Source organism: Prionailurus bengalensis, chromosome A2 (assembly GCF_016509475.1).
Source record: "Prionailurus bengalensis isolate Pbe53 chromosome A2, Fcat_Pben_1.1_paternal_pri, whole genome shotgun sequence".
In the NCBI taxonomy this organism is placed as follows: Eukaryota; Metazoa; Chordata; class Mammalia; order Carnivora; family Felidae; genus Prionailurus; species Prionailurus bengalensis.
Window position 1 is genome coordinate 63,883,535 of NC_057348.1, and position 15,054 is coordinate 63,898,588.

The window sequence follows — 15,054 nt, forward strand, 5'->3', positions numbered from 1 at the left end:
CTTCTGGTGGTCTCTACCTAAAAGCATAGAGAAGAAAGTATTCACCAGGTCCTCAGCTGCATTCCATAGACTGGGGACTATTTTAATGTATTATAGTAAGTAGTATCTGTGCTGGACCCCACAGAATGCTGGATGGTCATTCTCCGAGATCCATCTATCTGGCACAGGCCAAAGAGACGAGATGTATAATGATGTGGAAGGAATCACTGTCTCTCCATCCTTCTAGCCTTTGGGAATGGCATTAATCTCTGCAATGCCTCCAAAAATGCAGTACTGCTTTGGCTTGTTGTTGTGGTAGGTAGGGACTGTTCTAGGGGCTTCCACCAGGCCTTTTGTATAATTGCCATTAACTCCATAGTTCATTGAACCAGGAAGAGGAATATGTCCGGCTGCTCTTAGACCAACTATGTATTCTGGAACTTGCAGCAGGCCAGGGGACCAATGGGAGGTAAGCCTGACCCTAAACTCCTTCATTAGTCTGTACCTGAGCATAGAGGTATTTTGGTTCCCAGGAGGAGCATCAGGTAAGAGCCAAAGGCGAGTAATCTCCAAAATATTTGCTGGTTTTCATGACCCTTTTAGGCAGTGCCCCTATCCGGTGGCCATCGGTCTGTTTAGGGAAGGCCAGAAAGCCTTGCAGCATAAATATTTGGCAGAATAGTGGGTCCTTCCTCAAGAGTCGCTGTGAACTGACTCTGCCCTACTCTGTTCAAGGTGTAAACACCTCTCTGGGTCTGTGATTCATTTCTGACAATTAGCTAAGAAGTCATCGCCCAACTGTTGTGACTTAAGTCAGTCTTTGAAACAGGCCTGGAGCTCTAACAAATAAACCTAGATTCTAATACAATGGTGGACCGAACTGCCATCCATTTCTTTCAGCCCTAGGACACCGTGAACATCAGACCCATGCCAAAGATCCCAGTGGATCACATCTTTCTGATCACTGCTCCAGCCTTGTTGGCCACCTGTCTTTCACCTCCTATTGGCACAACTACTAGAAGCCATCTGTCCATCATCCCCATTTGTGGAGCCCCTTTCAGTGACAGCACCCCAGCTCTCATTACTGGAACACAGAGAACTTCCATTACAGAGATTCCAAGAAAGCCACCACTCCATTCACCAACAACTCCTCTGGTGACAGGAGTGTCTAGACCTATCGGGGGTTGGAAATAGGGGAGTGGGTAGGCAGATGTTATACAGAAAAAATCCACTTCAGCATTCCAGTCTCCCCAGCCTTCAGACACCGTACTCAGCATGCCAAGTAGTTCCAGCCTTGTCAATTCCATTCAGCATCATCCACTGCTGGATTCAGGTTGATGCACTGACTCCCACGTCACTCAGACGAGCAAACTTTTAGTGCTGTTCTCAGCTGCTCAAGCTAATGCATTGAATCCGGAATCTCTGATAATTATATCCATCTCAATAAATTCAGTCCAGTCCTACACTCCTTCCATCCTGAGTCTACTTGGGATCTACTCCCATATGTATCAGTTATAAGTCTTCTATTGCTGCGTAACAAATTACCACAAAATTTGTGACCTGAAACAACACCCATTTATTATCTCAGTTTTCTGTGGAGCAGGGGTTCTGAGCATGGCTCAGCTGGGTCCTCTGTGCGGGACTCGGCTTTAGCCAAGGTGTTAGCTGGGCTGGGCTCCATTCTGGAGTATGGAGTCCTCATCTTAGCTCACATGGCTGTTGGCAGAGTTCAATTCCTTGCAGTTGTACAATTGTGCTAGCTGATAGCAGAGGCTGCTCTCACTGTCCACGGCCCGCAGCAGGTGCTTGCCTGTTGCTTCTCTCACAGGCCATCAGGGCACAGTAGCTCACTTCTCCAGGGCCAGCTGGAGAATCTGTTGCTCCAGTCAGATGGTAGAAAGTCTTACGTAAGGTAATCATGCAAGTGACCACCCCACCTTTGACATCTTCTATTGTCTAAATTTGACTCATGGGTACTTCCCACACTCAAGACAGGAATATACAAGATGTAACAACTCATTGGGGACAGGGCCCCCTAGGGTGTGTGTCTGTCACAACATATGTATATCCCAGATATCTCCTGATATAAACTGGCTAGCTATTGAAATTCTTTTGCTATGAATGGTAGGTAACACTTGGTACCCAAACAAGCCTGGGCATTGTCAGGATTCAAGTTTAGGTATAGGTTCAGAAGCAATGAAAAATGATGATGGTTTTGGGAAGGAGGCAAAACAACTATTTTAGGAGAGACAATAGGTTCTGCAGACAAGAGAAAGACTAACCTTCTCAAGGGCAAAGGGCCCCTTGCATCAACAAAAGCAGCCCAGTACAATGTTGGCTTTGATGTGCCCAGCTTCAGCGGGATCTTCCATAGGCCCTCAGCTCCATTTTGAGGATCCTACTCTGCTTCCCAGTCAATGTTTTATCTCTAACCTGAGAAACACTTTTAGGTTGTGAATTCAAGCTCCTTGGTAATCCAGCCCACCATCTGATTAGAACTTGTCAGAAGTCTGTGTCGCCACAGGAAAAAAGAGCTGCTTTCATGGCATAGATTTCTGGTTCTCCAAAGCCCTAAACTCATCATTTTTTCACCCAGTCTTTACACTTCATTGTCTTCATTAAAATGCATTATTTCCCCTGCTGCTTGGATGCCAAAGCCCTGTCTTCTACAGGCACTTGACCCTGGGTATAACAGGTGTTGATTTAAATTATATTCTGCTACCGAAAACCATGAATTGCCACCAGCAACAGAGTCAATATTATCTCTACATCCACAAGAAGACAGGTCTGTGGGAAGTGAGACGTCCAGGAAGCCTCCTCCTATGAACACTGAGCACTGGGTTGCAGGCCTGAGGTCACCGGTGGCCTGCAGAACAGGCAATACCAGGGTGAGATGCATGCAGGGCAGAAGAGAGTGGGGACAAGCTGAGCCATGGAGGCCTCTCTGCATTTTTTGTCATCACACTGGACCGTGATGACAGAACCCAACAGAACTCAACACAATGGCCCCGTGGATATCAAAATCTGACCCGTGTCAGCCTGTGTGTTCTGGGCCCCTGACTGCTAGGAGAGAGTGAACTGAAATCAGAAAGCGGAATATAACGGACAAGAAAGATAACCACAGGTTAGACCAGATTCTAATCAAAGAACTTACACCAGTTTGAAGGTGGGAAGATCTCACTGTATCTTGTCCACTTGAATGGGTGACTAGGATGTGTTTCTCTTTTCTCTCTTTTCTGAATGGATATTTTAAACTAATTACTCACTTCCTTCTCACCCACTTTATATTGGGTAGGTTGGAGGCAAATGAACAGTCTACACCACAGGGGCCCTGGACCGCATGTAACCTTCTGTACATCTCCCCTGAGTCTGAATTTCAACCTGGATACGGTCACTGGCTGAGAGTTGGAGGCTGTACTACTGGGGGAAAGAATGAACATTTCATTGGAACCAGTCATGCGAAGGGAGTGTACCGATACAGACTAGTTAAAGAGGTGCTCTGTGTGAGATAAAGACTCTGACTCATTAACACCCATTCCAAGTATATGTCTTATATTCCTTTTCCTCTATTACTGAGAATAAAAGGTGAATGGATCTATTTTCCACTCCTTTATAGTGTCAGGGCCTTGTGACATTACCCCATTCAATATAACATAGAAGTCTTTAGAGGGTTTTCACTTTTCCCTTTCACTTCTGAATTGAAGGTCAATCAATGCCTAGAAGCACAACCCTGAGGGCAAAAGCTGTACTAGGGAAGGTGGAGCAAAGACAAGAGGCCTGAGGCCTGAGGGGAGGATGTCACCGTGGGGCCACTGCACCAGCTCTAAACCAACCTTGCCCGATATGAGAAAGGAAACCTCCAGACCAGGACTCTGTAACTCGCAGCAGAACCAAAACGAAACTGGCACACATCTTCCCACCTACCGGCTGTGTGAACTGGGAGAGTTACGTAACTGCTGTGACTCCTTTTTCTTGTCGATAAAAAGAGAATAATAAACAGTCACAGAGCTGGGCAAAGTAAATGTGAAAATCTATATGAAGGATTTCAGACAACACCTTTTACATAGTAAGTTGTAGATAAATAGCCATCGTCAGCAACGGCAGCGGCACTGATAGATGAGAAAAGTACTCACCAGTACTCAGAATATGGGAAACTATTCCATATATCAAAATAATTTAAAAAGTGATGTCGGGGGGGCGTGGTGAAGTAGGTCCTCAGATAGATTACTGGTGGGACTGTAGATTGGTACATTTCTTTAGGAAATTGGCAAATGGTCCAGAGGATTAGACATCTCCAAATCCAGTATTCTACTTCTGGGTACGCAGCCTACAGAAGACTTCAAAATACCACAGAGCAATAAGAAAGAAGACATTAGCTCTAACGCTCTATAGAACAGTGCAACTTTGGAAAGCAATAGAAATGTCCACAAATTAGAAATACTTAATCACAGTAATTTTGCTAAAATTATTAATAATTTTATAATATTAATATCAACATAATGTCAATAATATTGATAATAATTAATATCAAATATTAATTAAAATTATGTTAATGAGGTGAATAAAATACTATGCAAAATACACCATAATTGTAAGGGAAATATGAGTATCTACAGCATGAATAAAAAAATCACACAGAAATAAGAGATTTGCCACAACGTTAACAACACTGCTGATATCTGGGTTATGAAACTATAAGTGGTATTTCCCCCTCCTATAATGAATACTCTATCAGTTAGGATATTTTCTTTTTTTTTTTTTTTTTAAATTTTTTTCAACGTTTATTTATTTTTGGGACAGAGAGAGACAGAGCATGAACGGGGGAGAGGCAGAGAAAGAGGGAGACACAGAATCGGAAACACGCTCCAGGCTCTGAGCCATCAGCCCAGAGCCTGACGCGGGGCTCGAACTCACGGACCGCGAGATCGTGACCTGGCTGAAGTCGGACGCTTAACTGACTGCGCCACCCAGGCGCCCCCAGTTAGGATATTTTCAACTGCAAGGTTACAGAAAATCTAACTTGCTTCGTTCGACACAGGGCACCTTCTTCTCTCACACAACTGCGCAAGTCTAGGGCCGCCTGGGGTTCAGACACAAGGGCAGTGATTCGACATCATCGTGGGCACCTCCGCCTTATCCTCAGTGTGGGCTTTGTCCTGGAGCATGGGGTTTTCAACACAGCAGTTGACCTAAAGAAGCCATGTGCTGACAGGTTCAAAAAAGGCTTGTTCTCTGGGCTAAACAAGCCTGGCGCTCTGTTGGGAAGATGGGCAGAAGTGAGTGGATATCAGAGAGGTGGGCAATAATGCCTTCTTCCAACCGCTACTGTTTTAATTTTTCAAAGTGTGTCTATTGCTTCCAAGATTTTGAAACTAATTTGTCTCACTGTAGAACATTTGGAAAAGAGGGTACCAAAAAAACCTGCTGACATGATCCTATTACAGAAGACAACCGTTAACATTGGGTTAGTTTGAAAATTTGAAACAACACTACCTGACGTTCTGTCCTATGGAACTAGCATAATTTATTCAACCACTTCTCTTGATGTTAACTTCATCGGTGGTAATTCCATTTTCATTCATATATAGAATGTGGATATTAACACCACTGGGCGTAATATTCCACCTGATTTCTAATTTACTTTCTTAAGATAGTTTCCTTTAAAGGTAAAATTACTGGATCCAACTTGTTATAAGGCTCTTTTTACATGTTGCCAAACGAACACACAATTACACATTTATGGTAAGAAAAAAATCCGACGGATAAACTACAAAACGGGAATCGTATTTTCCCTAACTTCACAGATGGGTGTAAACATCACATTGCGTTAATATGAAAAAATGTTTTGTTAAAATTAAGGCATTATGTAAGTGGAAGATATTATTCTGATGCCAACAAAAATAAGGAACACTTGAAATTGGCCTCTCTCAGGGATCAGTTCGTCATTTTTACTGTACGCATTGTCATCGCTGAAAACAACTTCCAACACTCTGTGTTGTATGTTAATAGATGCAATGGTTCTGTTAAGTACGGAAATATTTATTCTCATAGGATGATTCCAGGACTCACACTCACTATTCTCCTATTGTCTACTCTTATCCCAGATCACCTTCTCTTCCTGACTGGATTCTGACCTCCAGTAAGAGCACCACCATTATAATTATGGCTCTGCTCTGCTTCCCCAGGCTGACTAGCTACTGAGCTGGTATCGTTCATCCCTAGGAAAATGTGTCAGAAGTTAAATTCCTCAGCAGTTTTCAATCCTAGGGGAAAAAAAATAACCCAAACTTAGGGAGTACAAGAGAAAATGTATTTCAGCTCATCTTACTACACGATTAAGAAATCTGGAAAGCTTTAGCGAGCCGCGCTTTTAGAGATGGTGAGTGAGGTCTTTTACTAGGTACAAAAAACAGGTACTTTAACACACATAACCTCCTCAACAGTGTAACGGCAAATATGTGACTTACTATATGAAAGAAGGCTTTAAAAAAAACAAAAACAAAGGGGTGCCTGGGTGGCTCGGTCGGTTGAGCGTCCAACTTGGGCTCAGGTCATGATCTCATGGTCTGTGGGTTCGAGCCCCGCGTCAGGCTCTGTGCTGACAGCTCAGAGCCTGGAGCCTGCTTCTGAATCTGTGTCTCCCTCACTCTCTACCCCTCCCCCACTCTGACTTGTCTCACTCTCTCAAAAATAAACGTAAAAAAAAATTAAAAAAAAAACACTCTAAAAACCATATGCAAACAATGATGTCATGATTATCAAAGTTACAAGGAATTAAAAAAAAAATCACCAAGGCTAACAAAGAAATGTCATATGAATTCACTTCCCTTTGCACTGATGTGAGAATTCCAGGGTGCTGATTTGTCCAGGGGATGAGCAAACGAGAGACTGTCTAAGTGGTCAATTTTACAGTCAGGTAGAGCCCAGGTGTGAGAGACCTTTTCCCTGTCGATGTGCTGCCCGGCTGTGCCTACATCCAACCTGTGTGTTTGCCATTTACAAATGTTTATGTCTTCAGAAAGGAAGTATGAAGGAAAAGAACGGCATGTCTAAGAGCATAGACAGTGTTACAAATATAAATGGAACAATAATTAAAAAATTGAGAAACTACTAATTTCGTACGTTACTCATGTAACGTACTGGTACTTAAATCTTTAAATTTTGGGTAATCTTCCAAATTCAAATACAGCACCCCAGAGTGAGACAGGGTATGATGGTGTGGGGAGAAGTATCTGTGACAAAACAACTGTAATAATAAAGGAAATGAAATAAAAGATGTGATGACTGTTTGATACTTTTGCCTAGAGGTGTCCTCAGGGCAAGAACCTAGAGGTTCTCTTTCCACACTGTGAAAAGTTCAAAGGTTAATGTAGGCACATACGAGATGATTATTCCATTCTAAAATGTCAAAAAGGTAATTTAAAGGCCTTTATACTGAAAAGCTGAAGATCACCACACTGAACTTTATTAAAAACTCATGGTGTCGTTGGGACCTGGCCTTACACTACAGCGGTTAAAGTTTGCAATAATAAGATGCACAGGCCTTTTAAAAAGTGACCCTTAACTATGAAAGTTCAAACTAGAAGAAGGAACAGCTTACCAATTTAAATGTTCAAAGGAACAAAACGAGCTGGAACCAAACGATTATGGAAGAACATGGTGGCCTGAGATTAGTCAACATACAGTAAGTGCAGAATGGGCGATTTTAAAATAATCCTAAAGTATCTTTTGGGGTAACACCAATATAGCATATTTGGAACTATTTTTAAAAAGCAGCGATCCAAGAAACACTCTGAAGTCGTGTGTGGGATCGGCACCGATGGCTAAGGATCAGTGGGTGCTCCATTCATAGAGCATCTGGATATACGCTGTTTCAATGACAATGATGACACCAGATTTTGTAAAATCGAATATATTTAATTTTGGCATAATAGTGATTTATTATGTATTAATACTTCGAAAATATACTTTTGTGTTTAATAAACCACCAAAGAACTCAGAACAATGGCCTTATAAGCACGCTTTAGCTCCATACACCAGGCTGCTGTTGCACTGAAGGCAGTGAGTTCCATCACGGGGGTTATAAGATCCAGGACTGCAGATCACTGTGAATAAAGAATAAGTCAATAGGTTAACAGTTTCCTCAAATGCCACATAAATTAATTTTACATGGAGGATACATTTTCAAAAAAGATTCTTTATTCCTTTTTATAACTCATGCTCCTTTGTAACTGTGGCAAAATACACATAAGATAAAATTTACCATCTTAACCGTTCTTAGGTGTCCACTTCGATAGCGTGAAGTATACTCACCTTGTTGTACAACTTATTTCCAGAACTTTTTCATCTGGGAGGAACCGCCACTCTATCTCCATTAAGTATCTCTCCATCCCCCTTCCCACCAATAACCTCTGACAGCAACCATCTACTAGCTGTTTCTATTCAGACCACTCTAAATGCCTTCTACGAAAACTTGTAACTTTTCACTGTGATCCTGGCTTAGACTAAGACTACGAGGTCACACAATCTTACTCCTCACATAATGTTGAGTTCAGAAAGCTGGCAGGGTCATCTTGTGTGTGCTTCACCAGAAGCCAGGGAGGTGAAGACGGTCCATATGCCGATGCATAAAGACAGCCCTGAACACGGGAAGGACCTGCAGCTTATTTCTGGTAATCTCGTGACCTCAACTCCTATTTGTCACTTGCTAAATGTTTAATCTGGGAAAAGTTACTAACTTAACGTGGTTCGATCATCCCTGTATATAATGAATATGTTGCCACAGCTGTCTCTGCGCGGCAGGAAGTAAAGAATCTAACGGCAGAAAGAATCTAATGGCAAATACACTCTCTGTTATGGACTGACTCTGGGATTCTGGGTAAGCAGTCGATTCCTAGTTCTCGCTTCTTCATTTGTAAAACAGGCACAGTGACAACCAAGTCTATGCTGTGATGTGAGGACTGAAATCACATGACATAGATGAAAAAGCATCCAGAACACCGCAAGCCTTCAATAAATGCTCTGCCCTCGGTGGGACCGGTGCTTTTCCCTACACTTCCATTTGAGGCAGGGGCATGAAGGTCATGTGATGCCAAGGACTCTCGTTGGGCTGGGGTCTTTGATTATCCTGTTCCTCCTTTTCCTATTGCAAATGTAGTCAGCCAAGGATTCACAAAGATGTTAACTGCACATCTAAAGTGAGGCGCCTGGGGGGCTCAGTCAGCTGAGTGTCCAACCGCCTCAGGTCGTGATCTCGCAGCTCATGGGTTTGAGCCCCACGTCGGGATCTGTGTTGACAGCTCAGAGCCTGGAGCCTGCTTCGGATTCTGTGTCTCCCCCTCTCTCTGTCCCTCTACCCCTCAAGTGCTCTCTCTCCTTCAAAAATAAATAAACGTTAAAAAAATTTTTTTTAAAATTGCATGTCTAAGGCATGGCTGTTATGGGCCATCAAAGAAGATTCTGTTTCTAGCACCATGATTCAGTAATGCAGGTCACTGTCTGGATCTGGGTCATATTACATTATTTAACTTCATATCTTTCTTTCAAATAATATTCTTTCAAACTGGGAAATATCTTAACTGTTACTCAGATGAAGTGTTTTTCATTCTAGGTTCAGCAGATTTCCTCAAGTTTGAATTGATCTTTTATGTAAAAAATACCGGTTAGACCAAGTGAAATCGATTTTTGCTGTGGTCATAACAACAGTGTTTAAAGTGGTGATGTATAGGGTAAAACTGTAATGATGCGATTTTTTCCAAAGATGTGTGATCGCAGTACACTTTCTTCCAAAATGCATATTAATATTTCTTGACGCACAATATGGACATGCTGAGAAAAGTTATCAGTGTTAAGTCATTACACAGGGAGCAGAGAAAAGTGAATCTGCGGGCAGTCTTTACATACACTTTACACACAGGGTCACCAGCAGAGCAGACACTGGCATGAAACGGTCTAAACCCCAGTTTGAATACTATATATGATCTTCTAATAAATGTTCTCAGAATTAACAGATCTTCATGATGCCGTATGTGCTGTAATACCTCGGAGAACTTGTCTGCAGCCCTCTCTCCTAAGGTCTATCCTAAAATGTCATGTTCCCTTTTATGTGGAATTCAGGAAAAATGCTAAAATGCTAGTTACATTTAAAGGAGAAGATTAGCAAAATTGTCTTCTAGCTTTTAGTCTCACTGAGCAGAGTATTTCCTGGCTACGGGCATGAGAGCGACCTGACGAGATCCTGATTGTGTCACGAAGCGGGGTGGAGCATTGGTGACTAATCAGTACCGACGTGCAAAGAGATGAGAGGTGGGGGACAAAACCTTCAGGGAATACTTCCTTAAGAAGGGAAATAACCAACCAGAATACAAAACGTATGCTACATGTGATATCAAAATTAAGAACTTAATTACAAAAATCATAGAAGTAATGAGCCAAATAACAAAACTGGGGGCACAGTTGTAGATAAATAACCAATAGAATACTATTCAGAATATACAAAGAATTTGTATAAATCAATGGGGAAAGGACAGAAAACCAATTTAAAAATAGGAAAAAAAGAAAATATACATGTCAATTTGACTGAGCCACCAAAAAAAAGCACTCAAAGAAAGCTAAGAATTTGGGAAATGTGGGGTGCCTGGCTGGTTCAGTCAGTATAGCATCTGACCCTTGATCTCAGGGTCGTGAGTTCGAGCCCCATGGTTGGGCGTGGAGCCTACTTCATTCAAACAAAAGAAAGAATTTGGGAAATGTGAATAAGCATCAAACTAATATACTGAGAGTGACTTCAGCAAGATGACAGCTCAAGTGACTTCAGCAAGATGACGGCTCCAGGCCCCCAGGCTCCCAAGGAAATGCTAAACAAACAACAAGAGACTGGCTAAAACAACCTTGTAGCAGCTTTGGAAAGTAGTCAGAGACCAACAGCAACCAGATGAACATCCCATCAAGAAGGCAGGCTCAACATGGTGGAAAATTTGTGGCACTTCTGCTCGCCCTTGCCCCAGAGCTCCTCCCCCATGCAGACTCACAGGGGAGGCCAGGCTGCCTCCAGGGGAGCAGCAGCCAGTGCTCCCTTCCAGCCCACAAACCAGAGGGCAGGGCACACCGGACTGGCCACCTGTCTGACGGCCACCCGAGGGACTGGTCTCAGCGCTGCTTGTTTCAGACGTAGGGCAAATCTCTGGCCGGGAACAGCCCTGGGCACATTCTAAGAACCACAAAGTGATTACAGACCCACAGACACCTGGGACAAGAGACTGGTGACTGAGGAATACACAGAGAACACCCAAGGGCCACAGGAGGAGGGGGGTGCAGACTCTTAGGGAAATGAAGATGTTTAAAAATAGAAAGGTATAATAAGAAAGGGAAGAAAGAAAGAAAGAAAGAAAGAAAGAAAGAAAGAAAGAAAGAAAGTTAAATAAATAAATAAATAAATAAATGCAGCCAAGTATACAGAAGAATCAGAAGAAAGCACATAGGACCAAACATGAAAAAGTGTTCAATCTTTTCAATAACTGTTAGAGAAATGCCAGTCAAAACAAGAATATGGTATCACTTCATTCATACCCATCAGAATGGACACTATCAAAACAACAACAACAACAACAACAACAACAGGGAGGAGGAGGAGAAGAAGAAGAAGAAGAAAAGGACAAGTGGTGGCAAAGATGCAAAGCCACCGGAGGCCTCGTACCATCGGTGGGAATGTGAGAAGTCGCCGCTGCGATGGGAGGGAATGTCCTACGCCTTTGTTCACTGCAGTTATTACCACAGCCAAGAGGTGAACACAATCTACGCGTCCCTCATTGGCTAGATGGAGAAAGAAAATGTGGCATACACACATACTGGAATATTACTCAGCTTAAAAAACATAAATCCTGTGATGTGCTACCATATGGATGAATCCTGAGAATACTATGCTAAGTGAAATGAAGCCAGTTACACAAAGACAGTGCATAATCCCACGTACAAGAAGTATTTTTTTTAAGTTTAATTATTTATTGAGAGAGAGAGAGAGAGAGAGAGAGAGAGAGAGAGAATGAGAGTGCACAAGCTGGGGAGGGGCACAGAGAAGGAGAGACAGAATCCCAAGCAGTCTCCACGCTGTCAGCACAGAGCCCAATGTGGGGCTTGAACTCACCAACTGTGAGATCGTGACCTGAGCTGAGCTCAAGAGTCAGACGCTTAACCAACTGAGCCGCCCGGGTGCCCCAAGAAGTATTTAAAAATATCAAACTCCAGAAACAAAAAGAGCTGTGGTTTCCAGGAGCCGAGGGGAGGAAGAAATAGAAGTTGTTCAAAAGGTATGCACTTCCAGCTGATGAAAAAGTTCTAGACATCTGTTGCACAACGATGTAAAGTTAAGACCACTGAACTGTATACTTAAAAATGGCTAAAGTAGTTGATTTTATGTTATGTGCTTTTTAACCACAATTAAAAAATAAAAAAATACAACAAAACATAAGAAAACAAAAATCTCCAAGCAAATTAGAGGCCAAGTCCCCATGCCTTCACAGGTGAATTCTACCAAATTCTAAAAAAAACAAAAAAACAAAAAACTAAAACACAACATGAACCCCAATCTTTCTCAAACGCTTCCAGAAAACTGAAGACGAGGAACAACATCTAAACTCATTCTGTAAGGCCAGAATTGCCATCTCGCTAAAGCCAAAGACGGTACGCGAGAACAAACGAAAGGCCAATATGCCTTATGAATACGGATGGAAGTCCTCAACAAAATACTAAACCAAATTTAACAGCATATTAAAAGGATTATATTATATGTCATGGTCACTTAGGACTTACTCCTAAAATGTAATGACAGTTCAATATGTGAAAAACAATGCAATACATCACATTAACAGACTGATAAGGGGAAAATCCCATACAATCATCTCAACTGATGCACACAAAGCATTTGGCAAAATCCACCATCACGCTATGGTGAAAACTCTAAGCAAATTTCAATTATGTAGTAGAGTGTTATCAGCCATAGTTACTACGTGATATGTTAGATCCTTAGACTTTATCCATCTTCTAGCTGAAGGTTTGATCCTAAGAAAGTAGGACTTAAATGCTCTCCCCAAAACTAAATAAAATAAAATAAAAGATAACTATGTGAGGTGATGGGGGTGCCAGTTAACTAAATGGGGGAAATCCTCTCAAATGCATACCAAACCATCACAGGGTACACCGTGAGCATCTTACAGTTTTGTCCATTCTACCTCAACAAGGAAGACAGATGCCACAGGAACATACGTGAAGGAACAGAAGGCAAAGTTGCCAAATAAAAAAGAGTTCTGCAGTGAGTCAAATTTGGTTTCAAATTCGAATTTTTCACTTAATATCTTTATGAACGCATGCAAGTACCCTAAGATTGCCAGGATTCAAATTCCCTGATTACAAAATTAGGATACTTCCTACATCAAAGGGATGTATGATGCTTAAGAAAACAGTGGCCAGACTTTCAGCAAAGCTTCAGCTATTATCATGAAGAAATCAATAAAATGTGTATTTCTGTGACTGTACTTGAAACACAGTCAACACTCAGTATCATATGCACAGAACTCAGTCTTGTGTTCTTTCCATTCCTGAGCACTGGGAGCAAGTCTGTATCATCCGTCTGGCCCTAACCACGTTCAGTCATTGTTACTTATATTTTCATATGTTTAGATTTATACCCAATTAGAGGATACATTCCTTAAAAGCTAAAACTGTGTTGTGTTCTCAATAATTCCCTCTCACATCATCAGAGGGTGGTGGTGAATAGTAGAGTAGAACCACGTTTGGCGGTGGGTAGAATAGATACTTATGTAATGTTTAAAAAAAAAAAAAAGAGGAATAAAATGGATTTTCCTCAACCTGATAAAGGGCCTTCATGAAAACCCACAGCCAATATCATAATCATAAAAGACTGTGAGCTTTTCCCCTAAGATCAGGAAAAAGATAAGAAGGACTACTATCTCTCCTTCTTTTAATACAATATTGGAAGTATTACCCAGAGCAGGAAGGCAAAAAAAAAAAAAAAAAAAAAAAAAAGCAAATTCAAATTGGAAAGGGGAAGCAATGTTAGCCTGTCAACAGACAGTATGATCTTATATGCAAAAAAAATCTAAAGAATCCACCAACTCCCCCCGCCCAATTTACCTGATAAACAAATTCACCCAAGTTATGAGAGACAAAATTGACATGCAAAAATCAGTTGTGTTTCTAACAATGAACAATCCAAAAAGCAAATAAAGAAAACAGTCCTGTTCACAATAAAAATAAAATAAAAATAAAATATTTAGGAATAAACTGAACTGACAAAGCATAATGCTTGTATACCAAAAACTACTAAAAATTACTTAAAGAAATCAAAAAAGGCACAAATAAATGACAAGACACCCCCTGTTCATGGGCGGGAACATTTACTATTGTTAAGCTGTCAATACTACTGCAAACCACTCATGGATTCTATGCAAATTCTATTGAACTCCCAGTGACAATGTTTTCAGAAAAAGAAAAATCCATCCTAAAATTCACTGAAACCTCAAGGGAGCAAGAATAGCCAAAACAATTTTGAAAAAAAGAAGAACAAAGTTGGAAATCTCACACTTGCGGATTTTAATCCTACGATAATAAAAATGGTGTGGTCCTGGCATAAAGACAGAGCGAGAGACAATAAAGTAGAGAGCCAAGAAAAAACTCTCAAATGATTTGGACAAAGGTACCAAGATCATTCAAATGAGGAAAGAACAGTCATTTCAACCAAGGGTAGCAGGTAAGCCCATATCCACATGCAAATGAAGGAGTATGGACTCTGACCTTACACCTTACATAAAACTTAGCTTACAAAGATCAAAGATCTAAAAAGAAGAGATGAAACTGTAAACCTCTTGGAAGAACACGCAGGAAAAAAGCTTCATGACGTTACGTTTTTCAATGATTTGTTTATACAACACCAAAAGCAAGTATGTACAAAAGAAAAACAGATAAATTATTTGCAAAGTATATATCAGACAAGGAGGTTAATACCCCAATAATAAAAAACAAAGAACTCCTATAACTCAACCACAAAAATTAACCCAATTA

The 15,054-nt window shown here is 41.3% G+C and overlaps 1 protein-coding gene across 2 annotated transcripts in view; it reads right to left on the minus strand.

Annotated features, from left to right (window-relative positions):
- Positions 1-7,875: 7,875 nt before the first annotated feature.
- Positions 7,876-15,054, minus strand: part of LOC122487664 (zona pellucida binding protein) — a 113,697-nt gene continuing 106,518 nt past the window's right edge. For both annotated transcript variants that reach the window (XM_043588440.1, XM_043588439.1), the window contains one exon: positions 7,876-8,084. In XM_043588440.1, the coding sequence (XP_043444375.1) occupies positions 7,990-8,084 (95 nt within the window). In that variant the 3' untranslated portion in view covers positions 7,876-7,989. The remainder of the gene's footprint in view (positions 8,085-15,054) is intronic.